The sequence below is a fragment of the Thamnophis sirtalis genome, unplaced genomic scaffold (genome assembly GCF_051295495.1).
Source record: "Thamnophis sirtalis isolate CommonGarterSnake01/CBP01778 unplaced genomic scaffold, rThaSir2_p1.2 scaffold_13, whole genome shotgun sequence".
Lineage (NCBI taxonomy): Eukaryota > Metazoa > Chordata > Lepidosauria > Squamata > Natricidae > Thamnophis > Thamnophis sirtalis.
In genome coordinates this window covers 25,218,823-25,242,763 of record NW_028261393.1, presented here as the reverse complement: position 1 = coordinate 25,242,763, position 23,941 = coordinate 25,218,823, and the positions used below count along the sequence as shown (strand labels likewise).

The window sequence follows — 23,941 nt, the reverse complement described above, 5'->3', positions numbered from 1 at the left end:
TCCGATGGTCTGGATGCGGTCGGAATGACTTGTCCACAAGATGGCCCGCACCCATTTCCCGTGGTGCCTTTTTCATGAGTCCCAAACCTCTGCAGGAATAGCCCCCTTGAGCCGGAACTCCCTAGGTATCCAGTGGCCACCATGTTTCCTTCCGTGGCACAACAAAACCGCGGTGCACTAAAGCGCGCCTGATTAAAGCGTGTTGCTGACGTCATCAGCGCGACAACAGCGACCACGGAGAAAAAAGGGCGCTTTAAAAAGCGCTTTGAAAGCAAGCCGATTCAAGGTAAGGTAAGGGTTAGGGTTAGGTTAAGGGTTAGGTTTAGGGTTAGGTTAAGGGTTAGGGTTAGGTTTAGCGTTAGGTTAAGGGTTAGGGTTAGGGTTAGGTTAAGGGTTAGGTTTAGGGTTAGGTTTCAGGGGGTTAGGTTTAGGGGTTAATTTTAGCTTCAGCGCTCAGCATGCTTTTTTCGTCGCGCTGTGATGACGTCAGGTATGCGGTTTCATCGAGCGCGCTTTAGTCGAACGCGGTTTTGTGGTGGAACTGTTTCCTTCTGCCCTTCATGGCGTCGACACCCCGTCCAGGGTCCTTCACCCTCTGCAAGGTCGACCCACCAGCCCCCCTACTGTCGGAGGTTGACGGCAGCTCTAACAGCTTCGGTCGAGCCCTAACACCCTGTCCAGGGTTGTACCGGAGCCGGGCGTGCACCACGGGCACGCGTGCTGTGAGTGCATGCGCACCCACTGCCTGTGACTCTCCAACTGCTCGGTGGAGCATTGTGCAGGCGCCGTTTGCTACGCGGGCATGCACAGATGGCCTATTTCCTTCAAATACCAGTAAGGAACGAGGGCGGGCGGGCCCTCCAAAGCACCGTTCCGGTACGGTGGCTGCTGCTTCCGCCTGCAACCCACCACTAGTGTACACATAAAGCTAATGCGTAAAGCATTTGCTGTGCTTGCTTAATGCACTTAGCTTGCTCAGTTATAAACCTAATAGTTGCACTCACACAATGCCCTATTGAACTCATTTTGCTTTTTGATTGGTGCATGTTTTATATCTTGTGTGAATACAGGCTGTTTTCGTGTCAATGTCTTATGAGACTCACAATTTGCTTTCTGCCAGCTGTCTGCCCTTGCAAAAAGAGACAGATCCATCACATCTGGAAAAGAAAAGGTTTGATCTCAGATGGAAGATATGTATGTATTTATTTGTATCCCACCTTTATTATGCTTGCACAGCGATCATATCAGTGGTGGGATTCAACATTTTTTTTACTACCGGTTCTGTGGCCGTGGCTTGGTGGCCGTGGCAGGGGGAAGGATGCTGTAAAATCTCCATTCCTTCCCCACTCCAGGGGAAGGATACTGCAAAATCCCCATTCGCTGCCGATTCGCTGGGACTGGAGAGGCAGAGAATAGATGGGGGCGAGGCCAGTCAGAGGTGGTATTTACCTGTTCTCCGAACTACTCAAAATTTCTGCTATTGGATATCCAGAGCTGGTCAGATCCTGCTGAATACCACCTCTGGATCATATCCAACACACCTAATGTCAACCGTTCCACTCACTCATCCAGTAAAGAAAGACTCCTGGCCATTTGTGTTTGCCAAGAGTCTATTTTACTGAAGCTTAAATGGTTACAGAAGTAGCGTAAGCCGAATCTGAGGATTTCCCATGCAAACAAGACAAAGGAAAGGTCCCCCTTCCCTTGTTATCTGTAAATATTCAAGTAGGTGCTTGTATATTGTTTAGGAAACAGGTTCTTGGTTCCCAGCTCTGCATACCGATGGTTGACCTTGACTGGCTGAAGCTTCTTGCCAGGCTCAGCTGGGCTTCCATCCCCCCTTCTTCCTCCTTACATTTCAATCTTTCCCTCTCTACCCCCCCCCCCTTGCTAATATCAGGCTGTCAGCTCATGAAGCTTAGAGAGGAGAGATGCAGCCATGACACCTTCCTCCTCTTGCTATTTTCCCTACAACAATCCTGTGAGGTGAATTGGGCTGAGAGAGAGGGGCTGGCCCATTGCCATCCCGCTGGGCTTCATGGCTAAAGCAAAACTAGAAGCCACAGTTTCCTGTTTCCTAGCTTGATGCCTTAACCATAAAACCAATATGGCTCAAATAGGAATAGTATTAATAGGAATTGTTGTTAGTTGCAAAGTTGTGTCCGACCCATCGCGACCCCATGGACAATGTTATACACCAACAATAATAGAAAAAGAGAGGGAGAGTTGAGGAGAGAAAGAAAGGAAGACAGGGGAAAGAAGAAAGAGGTAAGGAGAGGAGGATGGAAGGGGGAGAAAGAGAAGGAGAGAAGGTAGGAAGGGGAAGAGGAAGAGCAGGAGTAGGAGAAAGGTAAGGGAAGAAGGGAGGAGAAGGAGAGGAGGATGGAAGAAAGTAGAGAAGGGAGGGAGGGAGAAAAGAAAGGGAAAACAGGGAGGTGTTACAAAAGGAGGAAGGGATGGTAAATAAAGCAACCCAAATGGTACATTATAACTTATTAAATGAAATAATAAATGTATAAGAATGATAAATGTAGAGAGGAATACCAATTATGTGAATGTATACTTAAAATGGTATGTAAGAAAATAAAAAAATAAAAATTCTTTGAAAAAAATATAAATAAATAAATAAATAAGGAATTGTTGTTATTAGTTGCAAAGTCGTGTCCGGCCCATCACGACCCCATGGACAACGTTCCTCCAGGCCTTCCTGTCCTCTACCATCCCCCGGAGTCCACTTAAGCTCACATCGACTACTTCAGTGACTCCCTCCAGCCACCTCATTTTCCGTCGTCCCTTCTTCTTTTGCTCTCCATCTTTCCCAGCATGAGGCTCTTCTCCAGGGAGTCCTTCCTTCTCATTAGGTGGTCAAAGTATTTGAATTTCCTCTTCAGGATCTGGACTTCTAAAGAGCAGTCAGGGTTGATCTCCTCTAGGACTGACCAGTTTGATCGCCTTGCAGTCCAAGGGACTCGCAGGAGTCTTCTCCAGCACCAGAGTTCAAAGACCTCTATTCTTTAATAGGAATTGTATCCTGTTACAGAGAAAATTGACTATGAATGGAATATGATAGCCATTATATTGGCTGTAGTTATGCTCATTCAATGTATTAGTATTCTTTAGCCACAGCTTGTTGAATAAGCTATCAGTGGCTAAGTTCATGCAGTACCATACAGTAAATGAACCACACTGAGGCTTAATGCATTGGGTGAACATACATTAAAAAAAACCATTTCCTTAAATAATAGTAAATGTATGATATTTGGCATTGCTTATGTGATTATCCAAATGATGTAAGTTACATCCTTCGCGCAGTGCAAACACTGCATGCATGATGATGGTTGATGAAATGATGTAATGCATACACGTGTCCTTATCTTAAAGAACTAATTTAGGCTATTTGATTTACCTGTCTGGCTTCAGAACATCTGCTGTTTCTCAGCCTCAGTTTCACCTGCTAACAGCATCCCTAATAGGGATGCTGGGGTGGTTATAATGTTACTTTAAAGAGCCAGTTTGGTCCAGTGGTTAAGATATCAGGCTAGAAATGAGGGGGCCCTGAGTTCTAGTCCTGGCCTCAGACAAAAAGCCAGCTGGATGACCTTGGGCAGGAATGGCGAACCTTTTTATTATGGGGTGCCAAAATGGTCCGCGTTTATGGTATTGCGCACGCAAGTGTGCCCAAACCAATTCTCCCCGCTCACCTGTGCATGCACGCACGACCCCCCCCCCACCTCCTGTGCATGCACACACACACCCTCCCCAGGCTCTGGAGGCTTTCCTGAAGCCTGGGGAGGCTAAAACAGCATCCCTGGTCCTCTGGAAGGCCGAAAATCAGCTGGCCGGTATGCTGACGGCTGGCGTGCCAGCAAATATGGCTCCGCGTGCCACCTGTGGCACACAATCCCTAGGTTCACCATCACAGACCTTGGGTGTTCTCCCAGCACTGGGGAAGCAGGCAAGGGGAAACCACTTCTTAAAAAATCTTGCCAAGAAAACTGCAGGTCGATGCCAGGAGTCAACACTGACTTGAAGGGAGAGAAAGGAAGACTGTAGCAGTCATGTTAAATAGTACAGGAATAATTAGCTCTTTAAAAGAAAAGTCTAATCTTCCAGCTTCAAATCTCTCTAATGCCAATCGCTGTGACCAATTTGCCTTAGCTCTGGAATTTGATACCTGGCTGCTTCACACTTTCCCACCTAGCCCTCCCTCCCTTCTCTGTTTCTAAATATTTGTCTGCTTCAACTCCTGTGTGCAGTCTGTGAGAAGACCTGGGTGATAGAATAGCCTCAGTTAGTGGTAAGGGTGGGCGTTTCAGTCCCAATGTTTTCCTCCCCTTTTCCCCAAGTGCTAAATATTAATGTTCCCACTCCCTCCCTGACTTTCTCAGCTTCTCTCAGCTCATTCAAAGGCTGGCTGTGTCCTAGCTTGAAGCTTCTTGATATGGCTAGATTTCTGAATCTGTGCTTCCTTCTCCAAAGCTTTCTCTTCACCTTAGGCCAATTGGTAAGTCCCCCCCCCCCATATTATTTCTGGAAATAATGTATATATGTCAACATCCTTATCTGCATGCCTTAGAATCAGTATTGTGTAATTGGAAAGCCCTGGGGATTTTCAGACTCTGATTTTTGGTTTGTGTAGGTGTGTGTTTCAGAATCAGAGGAGAAAATTGTTTGACTTTGTATTCCTTCTGTAGATCTAGTCATTCTTGGAAGTTAGTTACTTCTAACTTAACTTAAGTTTTATCTTTATATGCATTTGAAATAGTTTCTTTAAGCTGCAGTCTTTATGTGTCCTTGGTTGGGAATAAATCACATTGAACTCTACTAAGTTTGCTTCTAAGTGGGTGTGCAAAATCGCACTGCTATGGTGAGACTTTCACTCATTTGGATGGATAAACTATTCCTCATTTAGTGGATAAACTCTATGGAGCATTTTTGGGGTTCCTAAAATACATGCATAATCCTGAGCAGAATCTAGGTCGGTAAGACAGGTCTCCATCCAAACTCTGGGATTCACAATCACACCCATCAGAGGCTGGAAGGGTAGTGGCAGTGGTGGGAGGTAAAATCAAGATGATCTTAATTTGGAAACCCATTAAAAAAATCACTTTTGGAACATGATATAAACTTGCTTACCTGTTCCCAAAAGACAGAACAGGCAGCGAGAAGACACAATTACAATAGAAGACTACAGCATCCATTCCCCTGTCCCCAATATCTCCTGTGCATAACCTTCTGTTATTCACCAAGGACAGGGATGCTCTGTCTAGTGAAATAACTGTCTTCTGACTGGAGTTTAGAAATGAGTTGGCTGTTGTCTTGATAGCAGCCAAGAGGTTGAACAGAATCATATAAAGATTGCGTTTCATTTGAGTTCAAAAGCAATCTTGAGCCTGCTGCTCAATCCATGAGCAGTAAGGATTATGATTGTTATTGCTTTTAAGAAGGAGAAAGTTGCTTTCAGGATATTCTGTGCTCCTTTATACGATGCCTTCAGTCCCTTCTAGAGTTGGGTGCTGCTTTCTAAAAAGAATAAAGTACTACTGTTCGGTAGCCTCAGAAGGACAAAGAGGACCATTCACTCATCAAATACCTGCTGGAAGCCTTTGCTGCAAAGGTGGTATTTTAAGTTCAGTAGCCCTCACACACATTTTTTTCTTCTTTGAACTTGCAAACATTTCCAGACGCAAAATATCACCCTTAAATATATTTATTCATTTGAAACATTTATATAGCTACCCAACTTCCAACCAACTCCGGGCAGTTCCCAATCAAAAGTGGAAACATGAAGACCGTAGCCTCAACTTTTTGATGCAACTAGGAATTAGGTGTTCCTTTGAATTGATAGGATTTTGATTCTCCTTGAAAGCAATTGCTCTGCGATGCATGGTATTGATTAAGAGATTGAACTAATCATTGTAGCTGATGAATTCACAAAGTGAAGCTTGGGAGAGATCTGTGTTCTTTTATTTTATAACATCTTGGACTCCATTTAAGCAATTTTGCTGTCCCCCCATCTATATATAGAATAGAATAGAATAGAATAGAATAGAATTGAATTCTTTATTGGCCAAGTGTGATTAGACAAACAAGGAATTTATCTTTGATGCATATGCTCTCAGTGTACATAAAAAGAAAAGATACATTCGTCAGGGATCATAAGATACAACATTTAATGATAGTCGTAAGGTACAAATAAGCAATCAAATCATACTAGGAAACAATATAAATCGTAAGGATACAAGTAACAAAGTTACAGTCATACAGTCATAACTGGGAGGAGATGGGTGATAGGAATGATGAGAAGATTAATAGTAATGCAGACTCAGTAAATAGTTTGACAGTCTTGAGGGAATTATTTGTTTAGCAGACTGATGGTATGCAGGAAAAAACTGTCAGTGTGTCTTGTTGTTCTGGTGTGCAGTGCTCTATAGCGTCGTTTTGAGGGTAGGAGTTGAAACAATTTATGCCCAGAATGTGAGGGGTCTTAAATTTAAATTTTCAGATTTAATTTAACTTAAATTCTGTTGGGGTCAGAGGTAGGCATTGGCAGTGCAGCCATATAGAGAGGGCCACAGTCATGCCTTGTTTGCTGCTCATTTCTGACTTAGTAACACATTTGTAGACCACAGACACACAAGCATCTTTTCAAATCAAGAGTCAAGTAGAGACAATCATACCTTGTTTTGAAAACCTTGTCCAAAAACAATTGAGACTCATAACAGTCCCCTCTCCTCTTTATTCTGCAAACAAGTTAAAGCTGAAAGACATCAACCTTCCAAGCAGGCTTTCTGTTTGAATAGATTTGCTGTTGTTATTTGTGAAGAAATAGATTTTGTCCACATATCTACAGAAACTCTAGAAAACTGTTAATGATGGAGCAGACCAGGGGTGGGAGCCTGTCTTTTTGAGATCTTTTGACAGAGGCTGGATTTCCTCTTTTGACAGAGATTGTAAAAGCAAATCCAGCATTGAACAGGGAAGAGGATCCCCGACAACCTTAAAATCTCTTTCTTAATCTCTGTGGAAGTAGTTCCCACTGAGCCTTCACGAGAGTAAGCGTGATATGCCCAGAATGTAATAAGAACTCTTTGAATTTTCTTTCACCCTTCCAATGGTATTTATGTGGCACCATTGATTTCTTCCTTTGTCTGCCCTTCTGAGTAGGTAAGGTCAGGAAGCAGAGAGAGCAAAGATTTCAAGAATGCTACTTTTCTGTCATGGGATCCAACTTCAAAATCTTGAAAGCCTATCAGAATATCAGTCTACCTGCTCTTATACAAAATAGAATCAAAGTGGGGTTATTTTGTGTTTCTTTCTTGTGTCTTCTTTCCTGAGATTGAGTTTTCATTTAGTTTTTCATACATGTCTTGTATTTCTTCACTGGTGTTATCTGCCTACACTCCTGCCCCTAAAGAGTCTCTTTTAAAAAGAGATATGAAGCTATTCATACCCTTGCACTAGAAAATATTAAGTAGGAATTTACCCATCAAGAGGCCTTTTGGATGCCCATGAACAAGGGGTTAAGATTTAACACTTACCGTATTTTTCGGCGTATAAGGCACACCTTTTGCCTTAAAAAAGAGGCTGAAAATCTGGGTGCGTCTTATACATCGAATATAGCATTTTTTTGCCTCTCAAAGCCCTGCCCTTCACCAAAATGGCCTTGCATAGCCTTATGGAGGCTTTTAGAGAGCTCCTGGGGACTGGGGAGGGCAGAAATGAGTGAAAAATGGTTTGTTTTTTTGCCACCCCAGCCCCCAGTAGCACTCTATAAGCTTCCTAAAGGCTATGCATGCATTTTTTTTGACAAAAAGGGCCTGTTTTTGCAAAAAAACGGGCGGGGTTTTTTGCTCATTTTTGTCCCCCCCCCCCCCCCCCAGGAGCACTCTGCAAGCCCCCTAAAGACTATTCATGCCTTTAAAAAACAGGCCCATTTTTGCGAAAAATAGGCCATTTGGGGGAGGTTTGCAGAGTGCAAAAACTTTTCTCCCCACCTTTCGGAAAGGTCTTTAGTTAGAGCGGTTGATGAGAATTATATTGATCAAGTACTGTGCCAGCAGAAACAAAGTCTTAGATGCTGCAGGTTATCAGCCATCTCCTTCTCCAGCACATGGATAAATACACCTGGAAATATCTACCTACCTACTTACTCTCTCTCTCCCTACCTACCTACTGTATCTCTCTCTCTCTCTCTCTCCCCCTCCCTCTATCTACCTACCTACTTTGTCTCCATACCTACCTACTGTATCTCTCTCTCTCCCCTCTACCTGCCTACCTACCTACTCTCTCTCTCTCCTCCTACCTATCTACTGTATTTCTCTCTCTCTCTGCAGTATTTCTCTCTCTCTCTTTCTCTCTCTCTCTCTACCTACCTAACTACTCACTTTCCCTACCTACCTACTGTATTTCTCTCTCTTTCCCTCTCTCTCTAGCTACCTACCTACTTTTTTTAAAAAAATTGCCTCTTCAAAACCTTGGTTCGTCTTATACTCCAAAATACAGTACATTAAAGGACTCGGCCTGTCTTTACATCCCTTTAAAAGTCCTGCTAACAGAAATCTGGCCCGTTTCCATGTTGTGGTATTTGGAGCAGCCTTTTTTCAATTGGGTGTCATCCTTCAGCCCCCAATATATTGGGCTGCAACACTCAGAACTGCAAAATTAAGAAAAAACTGCCTAAATGTAAAGAAGAAATATCTAATTGATTTGCAAAGACTTAAAAGCTGACTAGTTCCATACTTTAAGAGTTATCTATTTTAGAAGCTGCTTTACAGCTTAAAAAAAATAGGCCCCATGTTCACTTTAGCTCTTTAATGGAGTATAATATATATATATATATATATATATATATATATATATATATATATATATATATATATATATATATATATATATATATATATATATATATATATATATATATATATATATGTAATTATTCATAAGTACTAATCCTATTTTAGAAAACTATAACTTCTGTGACATGCTTAAATTCCTGTATTACTTTTTTCATGTTCTCTCCGGACCTTGTTATAAAAATACTAAAAAAATGTTAGCTCTGCATGAGAAATAGGTAACTCAAGCAAATAAGTCAAGCTGCATGCCACTGGGGGGAAGTCGCTTGTTTTTAGAACTATAATTTAGAGAAAACATATGTCCATTTCACAATAGGTCCCAAGTGTAGCACTGTACATCCAGGACCCAAAAGGGTTTTTCCTCCTCAAAGTGAGATACAACTCCAATCTTTGGGGGCTTAAAGGGGAGTTGCAATGCAAAGTAACAATTGAAATATTACTGTCAATCTTCTTTTTTCTCTTTTGCTGTTGGAACGATTGAGTGTTTCAAAACTAAAATGTATTTTAACCTTTCAATCAATTGGATAATATTGCATTGTGCATTTTTTGGATTTGGATTTGGACTGAATGCTGCCCAGGTTTTTCCAGTGGGGGGCCTGGGGAGTGCTCCTTAAGTCTGCTTGTGCCCCTGGAGTCACCATTGTCCCTTCTTGGCATCTCCCTCTGATTTTCAGTGGTAAGCAAGATTTCTCCAGCCTGTTCTCAGCTACGGTGGGTCTTGAGAGTTGGTGATCCTCTAGAGTCTCTCCTGTCTTCCAACTTCTGCAATATGATCCCCAAATATGGATCGTTCTTCCAAAGGTTCTGTTTTCCAAGCCAATTCCCAGGGTGCTTCAGTTTGGATTGATTGAAGGCTTGTTTTAGCGATCCAACCAGATTCCGAAGAGCTTCAGACCTGTAGTGCCGCATCAAATGTTAGGGTTATGCTGAGCTCTCAATTCAGAATATATTTGGCCTAACAGACACGTGGTTAAGATGCTGAGCTTGTCGATCAGAAAGATCGGCAGTTCGAATCCCCAGAGCCGCATAACAGAGTGAGCTCCCGTTACTTGTCCCAGCTTTGCCACCTAGCAGTTCGAAAGCATGTTAAAAAATACAAGTTGAAAAATAGGGACCACCTTTGATGGGAAGGCCACAGCGTTCCATGTACCTTCGGCATTTAGTCATGCCAGCCACATGACCATGGGGACGCCTTTGGACAGTGCTGGCTCTTCAGCTTTGAAACAGAGATGCGCACTGCCCCCTAGAGTCAGGAATGACTAGCATGCATCTGCAGGGGAATCTTTACCTTTAACAGATGGTGGTGTGCATCCTCTGCCCTGCTCTGGTTTGCCCTCTACGTCCCGATCCTTGCACAGCCCAATAGATTCCAACCCCTTCCATGGAAGAAGGTCCCAGTGATTGTAATCCAAAGATCATTCCCACCACCCATGTCTTTTTCTTTTCCCTCTTGCCTTGCAATTGTGGAAAAAATGCAACCGGTTCAGCTCTTCTGTTTTCCTGGGGTTCTTTCCTCCACTAAATAACTTTTTCCTTTCTTTCCTTAGCAAGGTCCACCAGGAGAACCTGGGCCACGGGGCCCCCCAGGTCCACCCGGTGTGCCAGGAGCGGATGGGATTGATGTGAGTCCACTGCTGAGCTCAGGAACCAAAGCAGGCAGGCAGGGAGTGCACCTCTGCGCACAAAGACGAGCATTGTATCTAGAAGGAAACTCGAGGCTGTGTCCTTCCAATGTGGCCCAAGGTTGCAGGAGGGGAGGAGGAACTGCTGCTGGCTCTCACACACACACCCTCCACCTAACAGGCTTCAGCTGTAAAATTCTTCAAGGCCAGGATTCCCTCCCCCATGTGGGGTTTTTGCAGGGAATTTTGCAGCAAACATGAGAGTGGCAGAAGTTTGCAGTTGGCCCTTGGCAGCCTTAATTCATTCACTGGCTTTTAAGCAGAAGTGTTAACTCCCTACCCTCCACCCCCAATAAAGGTAGAAAGGATTTGGTGAGTATGGGAAATGTTCCTGCTGGTTACTTTTGGAAGATGGGCTGGGGAGGGAGAAATGGGATGGGGGAATAAAACTGAACCAGTTTGTTAACTTGGAGATGAAATTTGCAACCTGTGCCCCCCCATCTTAAAGAGGGTTATATTAGAACTATAATTTAGAGAAAATATGCTGTGTGCCCATTTCACAATAGGTCCCAAGGTTACAGTACATCCAGGACTCAAAAAAATTTTTTTTCAAAGATTTTTTTTTTTATTCTTTTACATACCATTTTAAGTATACATTCACATGATTGTTATTCTTCTTTACATTTGTCATTCTTATACATTTATTATATATTCAAGGTCACAAAAAAATTTAAGGAGGAAAATGGATTTTTCCTCCTCTGAATGAGATATAATTCCAATCTCTGGGGGCCAAAGGGGAGTTGCAACACAATTATGTTGCCTATCTTGGGTAATGAAATGTCTGCAAGAAAACCACCAAGCTCAGAGAGCATCAAGGACCCCCCCATTTCCACCCCCAGCTACAAATGTTTTCCTTTATGGCTAGGGTGAGTTTGGACTTAACGAGGATTATTGCTATTGTTTGGATTTATTGCTATCTTCTTAGAAGTGGAGAAAGCCTAAATTTGGCCTTAGTGTGTTCTCTGATGAGGCATCCTGAAGCTCAGGCCCTGGTTTGGATCAGTTTAGTCGAATAGGTAGTAACTTGGCGGCCTGGGTCACTGGAACCGTCAGTGACCCAGGCCTGCCACGCACCCAAACCGGTACTCCTACGGTGCCGCCATCTTGTTTTTCTGTTCTGCGCATGCGCAGAACAATTTTCAATGCAAAATCCCCCCCCTTTTAAACATTTTGCGCATGCGCAGACCTTTTTATTTGCAAATGTGCACCCACCGAACTGGCAGTAATGCCGGCAGCAACTCACTCCTGAACTCAGGATAGTCTCCCTGGTTGCTTAGCTTTCCACTCTCACCAGAAGAGACCTTCCCTTGGGATTGAATGGAAAGATGAGAAGCCAAGGAAGCTGGAGACAAAACTGTGCCATTAAAGACAGGACTTTCGCCCTCCTACTCTTCACTAAGCCAGTAGAAGAACTTCTAACCTCCAGACAATTTATCCTGGATTCTTTATTCCAAAGGACACTTTGCAATCTTTTTTTTTTTTTTAATTTTTTAAAAAAGATTTTATTGGTAAAAAGAAAATACAACATCCATAACTTGTAGAAAACAATACAACTACATTTCGAGATATTCCCATACTATCAAATCATTATAAACATCAAAGGTTAGGTATCTTATTCCTTCCCTCCCTCTTCTCTTCCCCCATTTCTTCTTTTCCATACCCTTTTCTTCCCTCCCCCCTTACTTCCTTTTCCCCTGCCTTCCCTCCTTTCTTTTCTCCTTTCCTCCTTTCCTCCCCCCTCCTTTCCCTCCCTCGATCCCCCCCTCCTTCACACATACCTTCCCTCCTTCCCTTCCTCTTTCCCTCCTCCTTTCTTTTCTCTTAACCTCCCTCCTTTCCTCCCTCCTTCCTTCCTTCCTTTCAACACTCCTTCTCTCTTTCTTTCCCTCCCTCTTTCCCTCTTTACTACCCTCTCTTCTTCCCTCCCTCCTTCCTCCCCCAATCTTAGTATTATCTCAGAACTTTGAGAGTAAGATGGGCGGTCTATAAATTTGATAAATAAAGAAAACATCCAGTGGTGGGATTCAGCCTGTTCACACCTATTTGGGAGAACTGGTTGTTAACTTACTAAGCAGTTCCGAGAACCGGTTGTTGGAATAAATCTCCTTTTGTTTTTTTCCCCACTTTCCAGGGCTAATCCTGTAAGGAAGGCAGGAAGGAAACATGTTGGCACTATTTCTAGCCTAATCTTTATTGCCCTGCTTATAGAAACTGTCTCTCCGGTTAACCCTTATTCGATTGTAACAGCTAAGGCGAAGTGTCCATCAATGTGAATGATGTTGAGTTGGCCATGCCCACAGCCAGTCACATGACCACTGAGCACCGCTTACCCAGCTGGTCATTAGGGCAGAGAACCAGGTTGTTAAATTATTTGAATCCCATCACTGAAAACATCCCTGCTCTACCAGATGCTTTGTATTTGCCTTGAAAGGATGACTTAAAAGGGGACTGGAAATTTATCAAACCCATCAATAATGACCATTCTTTCTTTTTCTTTTTTTTGTCTCCATAGGGCGATAAAGGTCCACCCGGTGCAGCAGGCGTTCCTGTAAGTATGCTGACTTTGCAAGCCACAGTCTGCCTAATTTTGTTGTATACATGATATACAATGACAATAAAGGCTGTACTCATGATGGTGAACCAATGGCACGCGTGCCACCTGTGGCATGTGGAGCCCTCTCTGCGGGCACGCGAGCCGTCCCCCAGCTCAGCTTCTCCGTGCATGTGCCAGCCACCTGATTTTCAGGTCTCTGCCGTGTATGCAAGAGACACGAATACGTGTGCATGCGTGGGGGGTGGGGGGTAGAGCGGGGGGGGTGGTACGCCCCCCATGCCTCATTTTTGGTTCCAGGAGACTTCAGGGAGGCCTGGTAGGCCCAACATGGGGCATGGGGGGTCGTGTGCATGTTTAAGGGGAGCACATGCATATTGCATTATGAGTGTGAGAATGTGCACGCTGTTGTGCGTGCGATTTTTCCACACAAGGAGAAAAAGGTTAGCCATCACTGGGCTATATTGTACATTAATGTAGAAGGTTCAGAATCTGGGGCAGAACACCAGAGGGAGTCCTGCAGCTATTTTCAGGCTATAAGTCTTTGCTAGGTATTGCTAAAAAAGCCTGTTTGAAGTATGCTCTTGATGGACAACTAGTGTGTAAGTAGTCCTTGACTTATGACCAGTTGCTTAGCAACCATTCCAAGCTATGGCGCACTTATCTTGAGCTACGTCTGACCCAATTCAAACGAACAGGCGGCTTCTACGGTCACGTGTCCTAAACTTCAGGCATTCAGCAACACAGTTGTGTTTAGGAGCATTTTCAGCATCCTGCAGTCATGTGACGATGTTTTATTTGGTCACATGACTGCAGAGCCACGCCCATAATAAACCATGGGTTTTCTTTATTACTATAGTGTTTGTTTTACAGCTACTGTGGCCACGTAGGAACTGTTGCAAAAAGGGTCCCATGACTGATCTGTTTTACGACCGTCCCAACTTGCAACCCCAATGAACAGGCTCCATTACAGTCACATGTCAAGGACTACCTGTACTATACAGGTAGCCCTTGGCTTGCAACCATTCATTTAGTGACCATTCAAAGTTACAACAGCATTGAAAAAAAGCAACATGACCACTGTTGCAGTCTCCATGAGGTCACATGATCAAAATTCGGGCACTTGGCAATGGGCCTGTACCTATGACAGTTGCAGTGACCTGGGGCCACATGAATAACATGGCCAGCTGGCTTCCGACAAGCAAAAGTCAAGGAGGAAAACCAGCTTTGCTTAATAACTGCATGATTCACTTAGCGACTGTGGTGATTTGCTTAACACCTGGGGCAAAAGAGGTCATTAAATGGGGCATAATTGAACTTTCTTGCCTAGCAGTGAAAATTTTGGGCCCAGTTGTTGTCATACATTAAGGATTAAAGGTAAAGGTTCCCCTTGCATACAGAAAGCTGTTACCTTCCCACCAAAGGTGGTTCCTATTTGTCTACTTGCATTTTTACGTGCTTTCAAACTGCTAGGTTGGCAGAAGCCGGGACAAGTAACGGGAGCTCATTCTGTTACGCAGCGCTAGGGATTCGAACTGCCAAATTGCCGACCGTTCTGATCTTAGCCACTGAGCCACTGCATCCCTCTTACATCAAGGATTACTTGAGCTTTAATTTGGGGAATGTGGGAGTTTTGGACAGTCTTAACTTGCCCTTCTCAGATGGTCATTCCCCAGATTAGTTGGGACTACTAATTCCATCACTCTCTGCCAGCATGGCTAAATTCAGGATTGGATGTCCAAATGTATCTAGAGGGCATTAAATTGAAGAACAGCAGCATAAATCTTTTGAGAAGGGCTAGATGTGAGGCACCTGCTCCTCCTTGATTTTTTTGAAAAATTAATGTCCCCGTCCTTTCTTTGTGACAGGGGACCAAAGGAGTTCCAGGCCTCCCAGGACCAGATGGAGCTGCAGGAAAACCCGGAATTGATGTGAGTAGTTGCTCAGCCCAGAATCTGAACTGCACTTCCGCATATCTACAGGGCTCTGTAGGTTCTTAATTTGGAATATTATTTTGCTTCCTATAAGTATGCAAATGTATGCAAACATGCTTCCTTTGGATTGTGTTCCATTCTCCCCCTCAAACGTTAATTTGTCCCTAGCCGATTCCTTGATCATTCCTGGATGATCTTCAGGGCTTCAGCCAAACTTATTGCTTCTCTCTACAAATGCTGGTTGATACCATCAAATTGATTCCTGTCATTCTCCTTCTTATCCTTTTTCTTTTTTTAAATTACATTTTTAATTTTAAACACTTAAACACATTGACAAAAACATACAAAAAACTTACAAACAACACCGGAATTGCACATTCCTTCTTACAGCAGATATCTATTGGTATATCTTTACAAGTATTGTTTCCCTCCCCCCCCCCCACTATACATTCCAATTTTATACTTATAGTCATTTTATTTCTTACTCCTTTACTTAATACTCTGTGTTTGGTCATTTGTATCAGACAGCCGTTGTTACCCTTATTCTATTATATGTCTTTTTCTACTTTTGTAAATCCTACTTTTCCTACTTTCTTATCACTGTTTCCTAATTCTACTACGATACACTTTACATTTCCCAATTTCTTATTTCTGTCATCTAACCACTTATATCATTTCTCCCAAACTATCCTTTTTATTATTTCTTGTTCTTCTTCTTTTGTAGGGCCTTACGGGAGCTAAAGGAGAGCCAGGCCGTGTTGGAAGACAAGGTCCCAAAGTGGGTAACTTTTTTTCTGCCTGGGGGAGAGATTTTGATGCATGTTGAGATTTTGATCCATGTTGAAGTCACCAAAGCATCCTTCCTCAGCTTGTTGTTCCACATGTACTGGGACTGCAACTCCAGATACCCTCAAGAAGCTGTGATCTCACATGGGGAGAGGAGGGCACAGTTTAGAGAAAAGTATCCCAGGATCCATGATTGACTTCAGCTTTTGATCCTGCTTTCTAATGCCATGACTGTTATTACTACTGCTGAAGAATGAATGGGAAAGGTCTGTGCTGACCTAGGCTTCCTGAGACAGTAAAAATTGCACGCTTAGTTCCCAAAACCCTTTTTTTTATTTAAACGGCTGTGAATTATGTTCATTCACAGCCTGTAATGACTCACAACCACTCTGACACAGTCTTTCAGGGTAATGCAGTAGGTCTCTGGAAGTGCTTCAAGGGAGATAAAGGTGGATGCTTATCAGTATTATTTATTTATTTATTTATTTATTTATTTATTTATTTATTTATTTAATGGGATTTATGGGCGGCATATAAATCCCATTAATAAATAAATAAACAAACAAATAAAATAAATAATGCTGATAAGCACCCACCTTTATCTCTCTTGAAGCACTTCCAGAGACCTGTATTTTTCGGACTATAAGTTGCACCTTTTTGACTCCCAAAAGGGGGTGAAATAGACCGAATATTGCCGAAGCCCCGCCAACCTGCCAGTCATTTTTGTGGCTCTGCATGCCCCATTTTCAGGCCTTTTTATGGCCCATTTTCAGGCCTTTTTTTTGGCCCGTTTTCAAGCCTTTTTTCAGCCAGTTTTCAGGCCTTTTTTCGGGGCTTTTTTCAGCCTGTTTTTGAGGCTTTTTTCAGGCTGAAAAAAGCCTTTTTCAGGGCCTTTTTGTTTTTGGAAAAAACAAAAAGGGTCATCCGAGTGGTGCAAATGGGTGTGGAGCCTTCTTGGAACTGCTGAAAGGACTATGTTGTAGACTGGAGATAGATGATGTCGTATCCCTACCCATCTGTTGAGAAAGGGCTGTTCAATTTTGACATAGATGGCCTCTTTGACCCCTCTTTCCAACCAGCGGTCCTCTCTGTCCAAAATGTGGACTTTGCTGTCTTCAAAAGAGTGGACTTTGTCTTTTAGATGGAGATGGACTGCTGTATCTAGTCCTGATGGGTTTGTTCTCCTATGTTGTGCCTTGCATTTATGAAGTGGTTTTTGTTTTTTTGTCTAGCTCATCTACAACACGGTCCTTTCAGCAGTTCCAAGAAAACTCCATACCCATTTGTACATCTTCAAAGAAAAAAAATAAATAAGAAAATCCAGTTGCCTCTTGGAAAAAAAAGAGCACCCTTGAGACAACCATGACCTGGATGACCGAGAATCTCCATAGACAAATAAGTCTTTGGGGAAACCTCTAAAATTGGAAGTTGAATCAAAGTCTTGTTTTGTGGCTCCTGCTACATCAAAATTCTCTCTTCTCTTGCAGGGCCAGCCTGGACTTCCTGGACCACTGGGGCTCCCAGTAAGTGTCTGCTTTTCTTTGCACATGCTGGATAAGCAAATACCTCCATTGTCCAAAGTAATGACATGTAACTTTAATGCAACTGGGGGAAACGTTTTCCAAATGTGGCCTGAGTTTTGATCTACCCAGGGCTTCTCTAGCATAAGCCAAAACCAAACCTTTGTTTATGATCTTAGATTATTAACAATGCATCCTGCAAGAATGCAAATTTCTCTGAACCCGGAGACAATCAGAATTTTCAGATTCATTTGGCAGCGGGATCTCGAAATGGAGCACTAGAAATGGGATCAGGCTTTTCTCAAACATTTTTGGGCCTCAGAACTGTTCTGACCTAGGCTTCCTGATAAAGCATAAATCACACGCTTAGTCCCCAAAAACCCTCTTTTATTTAAACGACTGTGTATTATGGTCATTCACAGCCCATAATGATTCACAAACAGTCTGTGAAGAGTCCGACAGACATCTGTCACAGTCTTTCAGGGTAATGCTGATAAGCACCACCTTTATCTTCCTTGAAATGCTTCTAGAGACCTAATTGTCAATTAGTTTTGCAAGGCCAAATGAAGCACAGAGTCAAACGGAGCTTCAGAATTTGAACCGACCAGAATGAACAAATTGCTTCCTGCAAAGGCTCATGTGCCTTTGTTCCTCCTTTATGTCTAATGGGAGGAGCCAATCATCTCCAAGCCTTTCTCCCAAGTCGCCCCTTTTGTCTTAACTGTTCTTGTCTTCTGGCTGCTCTGTGCATGCGCACATTGGGAACAGGCTCACACTGTTCTTCTGCCTCACTGATGTCTGACTCTGGAGGCTCCGGAGGCAGCATGTAACTCCCAGATGGCCCTGGCCCACTCTCTGCCTCTGATGCAGAGCCCTCGTCTGAGTCTTCCCCAGACTCCTGGACTGGACCATGTTTCTCCCCAACCTCCTCACCATCCAAACTTTGCTGCCAGCTCCGCAGGCCAATGGCGGGCCACAACAAGAACATTCCAACATTCCACCCTAAATATTCACATGATCCATATTTAATGCAGAGCCACTGTACCCAACTTAGATCCCACAGCTGGTCTTAAAAATAAATCATGGGTGGCTGCAGCCAGGGAATTAAATTCTCCCCTGCCATAGTTTTTTTTTTTTCATGATTGGCCACATCCAGCAGGATGATAGTTTTGTGAGGATTTCTCTAATATGTTCTCAAATTCTAAATGTGCACCATGGTTGAAAAAATTATAATCCCCCAATGCAGTGAATTCTGACTAGAGAAAAGCAAGATGTTTTCTAACTCTTAGAAATGTTGGTGCCAGTGCTACAGCACTTAATTTTTCAACAGTTGACCTGCATTGAAGAATAACAACCTATTGTATCTGTCTGTTTCAGGGACCCAGATTTCCAGGCCTTCCTGTAAGTGTGACTTGTGACATGTTGGGTTACACTGGTGGTAGGTAGTGTGCTTGATGACAATAAAGAAGACATTTGCTTGGTTCTCATTTAAATGCAAAATAATTGGATACTCCTGATGAACTTTCAGATTCCGGTTAATGTTAGGGTTCCAAGTAAAAACCTCCAATGAAAGAAGACTCTGAGGCTTGAGTTTCCTCAAAGTTCCATTTTATTTGAGATGTCATATTGGCACATCTGGGAAAACCCAAATCTGAACGCTTTCAGGTTTTCCCCACCCAAAAGAAAGTTCAAGTCCCTGTCCAGCACCCACATGTCCATCACATGGCCCAAACAGGAACCATCCAAAACTGGAGATGCCTCCCACTCCAGGTGCAGGGCCAGATGGCCTTGACTTTCTGAGAAAGAATGTTATTTTGACTGAATATCTCCCACACTTTGTATAATTCCCCCCTCCCATTTCCCCTCAGTAGAAAATGTGGCATGCCTGAAGTTCCAAAGATAAACGATGGCTTGCAGGTCTGACACCCGGAGTCCATTCATTTGATGACCATTCGTTATGGCAATGGTGCTGGAAAATGTGGCTTATTTTCAGTTCTCGACTGTCATGGTAATCTGATTACATGAACCAGGGATTTGGCAGCTAGCATGCATTTATGACAGTTGCCGTGTCCCAGGATCACTTGATCACCATTTTTGATCTTTCCAGCCAGCTTCTGACAAGTAAAACTAGTGTGGGAAGCTGGACTTGTTTAACGACTGCATGATTCACTTAACAAGTGCAGTGATGCGCTTAACAATAGTGGCCAAAAAAGGTCGTAAAATCAGGCACGACTCACTTAAAATTGCCTTAATTAACAATGGAAATTCTGAGCCCATTTGTAGCCATAAGTCAACGACTTATCAGTATTCAGAGTCAGAAATTGAATAAGAAGATGTAATCCAATGACGTGGTGGCTTAGTGTCTAAGACACTGAGCTTGTCGATCAGAAAGGTCAGCAGTTCAGCGGTTCGAATCCCTAGCGCCGTGTAACCGAGTGAGCTCCTGTTACTTGTCCCAGCTTCTGCCAACCTAACTGTTCGAAAGCATGTAAAAATGCAAGTAGAAAAATAGGAACCACCTTTGATGGGAAGGTAATAGTGTTCCATGCGCCTTTGGCGTTTAGTCATGCAAGACGTCTTCAGACAGCGCTGGCTCTTCGGCTTCGAAACGGAGATGAGCACCGCTCCCTAGTATTGGGAACAACTAGCACATATGTGCGAGGGGAATCTTTAATTCAATCAATGCAGCAAGTACAGATAGTCCTCAATTGAGCCCAAAATTCCTCCTGCTAAGTGTGACATTTGTCAAGTGAGTTTCCCCCAGTTTTATGACCTTTCTTGCCACACGTGGTAAGTGAATCACTGCAGTTGTTAAGTTGGCAGCACGGTTGTTAAATGAATCTGGCTTCCCCACTGACTTTGCTTGTCAGAAGGTCACAAAAGATGATCACATCATCATCGGCGCCCTGCCACCGTCATAAATATGAGTCTATTGCCAAGCATCTCAGTTTTGATCGTGTGACCATGGGGATGCGGCAAGGGTCATAAATGTGAAAAATGGTCCTAAGTCATTTTCCCCCCAGTGCCGATGTAAATTCGAATGGTCACTAAGCGAACTGCTGTATGTCGAGGACTACCTGTAGTTAAACTGATTTTCATGCATGGAATCCATATGTGCAGCCCTTCTTTTTTCCTACTGGAATATGATGTTTTGAAATCAAAAGCAAGGGAGGTTTGCAAATCTGCATGCTTTCCTTTAACACAGAAAGAGTGGGAGGAAAAAGTGCTTCCTTTTCTGCCTGAGATTTTAGGCACCTTATTAGTCACGCCGACAATCTGATTCAGCATCAGAGAATTTGGTATGTGCTGCTAAATGCCCAGAACTTTGCTGACCCAGGCAAAATCCAGTGCTCTTGGCCTGTGATCAGAAACTGAAGTAGCAAACCAGGTGATCGCCCCACTCTTCCCTGTACAAAAGGAGCACATGGTAATTTTTTTTAAAAGATACTTTCCAATTTTTAAAAGAAGTTAATAGGAGTTCTCCAGGTAGCACCAAAAAACATCACACTGAAACCCTCAAGAATTACTAGGCTAAGTGAAATGAAGCTCTGATATGATATAAGGCAGTTTGCAGTCTTCCTATCAGTTAGAAGAGCCATCTAGTCTTGGTTTTGGAGAGCTTCCAAAATTTGTCTTTCATTTTTTAACCAAGCAAATCTTTTCTGCAAAGGAGGACGTCCAGCTCAAATAAATCCTCCTTAATGTCCTCCATTCTCTTATTCTTTCATCTAGAATTCATATGGTGAAAATAAAAACCCCTCCCTCTCTTTTTTCATGTCTCAGGGCCCCCCAGGTCAAGTTGGGCTTCCTGGAGAAATGGGACCTTTGGGACTGAAGGTAAGGGTTCAATTGAGATGTGTACCGATTCCTTGAGGTTACTGAGTTGTCTAAAAGTGTTCTGGAATCAGTTCCTGGGTATACATTGCAGAATGATGATATGATGAGGGTCCTTATAGGCAAAAAGAAAGATGGATATAGGGTAGATGGATGGATAGATACCCTGTTTCCCTGAAAATAAGACCTCCCCATATAATAAGCCCAATCGGGCATTTGAGCACATGCACGAAAATAACCCCCCCCCAAATAAGCCATCCCCAAAAATATTGTAACACAGCAGCAGCCATAAGGTGACCACGCTTCCTTCCTCCTGCACCTCAAAAATAATAAGACCTCCCTGAAAATAAGGCCAAGTGTTTATTTCGGGGATCAAAAGAAAATAAGACCTTGTCTTATTTTCGGGGAAACACAGCACAATATTGGAGGAATCGATGGATGGATACAATGTTGGAGGGATGGATGAATGGATATGATATTGGATGGATGGAGAGATAGGGGGGGGAGGGATACAATATGGGTGGATGGATGAATACTGTATATTAGATGGATGGAGCAATGTATAGATGGAGGAATTGAGGTGTCAGGGTTCCAAATAGCATCCAAAAGTAAATCAGAGTCTGAAGCAAAGTTCCAATTTATTAAGAGAGCCATGTTGGTACATCTGGAAAAACCCAAATCTGAAGGCTTCCTGGTTCTCCCCACCCAGTTGAAAGTTCAAGATCTTGCCCCCACACCCACAAGTCCATCACATGGTCCAATCATCCACTGCCATGCTGGCAGTTCCACCTATCCAGATCCGATCAGGTGCAGAGGTGCAAAGACACAGGATGACCTTGGCTTCCTAGAAAGAATTTTGTTATGGCTACATAGTATATGACTCCTTACAATCCCCTCTCCCATTTTCCCACAATAGAAAATGCATAGCAGAATAATCGAAAGGGTGGCAGGCCAAAGACGCAAAAGAAAAGATGGCTGCAGGCCTGACCTAAGGGATGAATGGATATGATATTGAACGGATGGATGGATGGCAGCCATTCAGAGACTTCTCTGGAACTCTTCATTGGACAGAATGTTCTAGGCAGAAAAACAAAGTTTGCCAGAATGAGAGAACAAACAAGGAACACCTCTCCTTCAGAGGTGAAATCAATTTCCATGCATGCGCAGGACCTTCGATTTCCAACAATCAGCTGTGATGCACAATTTAAATTAGCTAGAAAGCAGGAAATGCGGCGATTCTAGCTAATACAATAGCAGAGTTGGAAGGGACCTTGGAGGTCTTCTAGTTCAACCACCTGCCTAGGCAGGAAACCCTATACCGTTTCAGACAAATGGCTATCCAACATCTTCTTAAAGATTTCCAGTTGGGGTATTCACAGCTTCTGGAGACAAGTTGATCCACTGATTAATTGTTCTAACTGTCAGGAAATTTCTCCTCAGTTCTAAGTTGCTTCTCTCCTTGATTAGTTTCCACCCATTGCTTCTTGTTCTACACTCAGGTGCCTTGGAGAATAGTTTGACTCCCTCTTCTTTGTAGCAATCTCTGAGATATTGGAACACTGCTATCATGTCTCCCCTAGTCGTTCTTTTCATACCCAGTTCCTGCAACCGCTCTTCATATGTTTTAGTTTCTAGTCCCCTAATCATCTTCACTGGTCTTCTCTGCACTCTTTCTAGAGTCTCCACATCTTTTCTACATTGTGGTGACCAAAACTGAATGCAGTATTTCTAGTGTGGCCTTACCAAGGCCTTATAATGTGGTATTAACACTTCACATGATCTTGATTCTATCCCTCTGTTTATGCAGCCTAGAACTGTGTTGGCTTTTTTGGCAGCTGCTGCACACTGCTGGCTCATATTTAAATGGTTGTCCACTAGGACTCCAAGATCCCTCTCACACTTACTACTATTGAGCAAGATACCACCTATACTAATATAAATCATGCGTCACAGCTGATTCTTTGAAATACCAGTTTGCACAAATCAGTAGCACTTTTTTTTATTATTGGTTCAGGGAAACTGGGACGAACTGGTAGCATTTCACCCCTCCTCTCCTTCCAATTTCCCAAGTCTTTCAGCCATGAAATTTAAAGTTGGTCTCAAGATGGACATTGTCAGCTTCAATGTCTTATTCTATGGCGAATATTGCACACACTTGATTATATTAAACAGAGCTAACAATAATGATGGCTAATGTACTTTATTCCAGGTCTGGAAGTAGGTTTACTTGCTTTTTATCCATAGAAAAGATATATGTGTCATGAGACATGTATCAGGATATTTGTAGAAATTGTCCAGGAAATACTATAAATAAAATGATATAAAAATGTAATCTGGAGGCAACATTTCTATGTGAACCTATATCTAACTAATTTTTATATATAGTTACTGCTGCCATATGGCTGAGGATACTTGCATCTTTGAGACTAACTCAATAAATAAGGAGAAAGAGAATGAAAGATTCGGAAAGAGACCCAAATTAGGAATTAAAAAATGAAAGCTGCCCAATCACTCCCTCTTTCTTTTCCTAGGATCAGGCCTATGCTTGCTAAGTGAGTTAAATTAAATTAGATAATGTGAATCTTGTGTTCAGAATAGGTTGGTTTTGCATCCTGCATAATTTACATCCTCATTTCAATATTCTAAAAATAAATATTGCACAAGTAATTCTGTTGTATTTTAAAATAAACCAACCATTTGGCAAAACCTTGCTCCATTTTGGCCGGAAGGAGGCAAAAATAAAGTAGAATTGAAGATCACCTCCAGAAATCATTCG

The 23,941-nt window shown here is 42.8% G+C and overlaps 1 protein-coding gene across 1 annotated transcript in view; it reads left to right on the top strand.

Annotated features, from left to right (window-relative positions):
* The first annotated feature begins 4,202 nt into the window (after window positions 1-4,202).
* COL9A2 (collagen type IX alpha 2 chain) overlaps window positions 4,203-23,941 on the top strand; it is a 69,741-nt gene continuing 50,002 nt past the window's right edge. Inside the window, exons 1-8 of the mRNA XM_087728378.1 lie at window positions 4,203-4,504; window positions 10,406-10,480; window positions 13,053-13,088; window positions 14,960-15,022; window positions 15,750-15,803; window positions 17,299-17,334; window positions 18,709-18,732; window positions 21,115-21,168. Of these exons, the coding sequence (XP_087584504.1) occupies window positions 4,322-4,504; window positions 10,406-10,480; window positions 13,053-13,088; window positions 14,960-15,022; window positions 15,750-15,803; window positions 17,299-17,334; window positions 18,709-18,732; window positions 21,115-21,168 (525 nt within the window). The 5' untranslated portion in view covers window positions 4,203-4,321. The remainder of the gene's footprint in view (window positions 4,505-10,405; window positions 10,481-13,052; window positions 13,089-14,959; window positions 15,023-15,749; window positions 15,804-17,298; window positions 17,335-18,708; window positions 18,733-21,114; window positions 21,169-23,941) is intronic.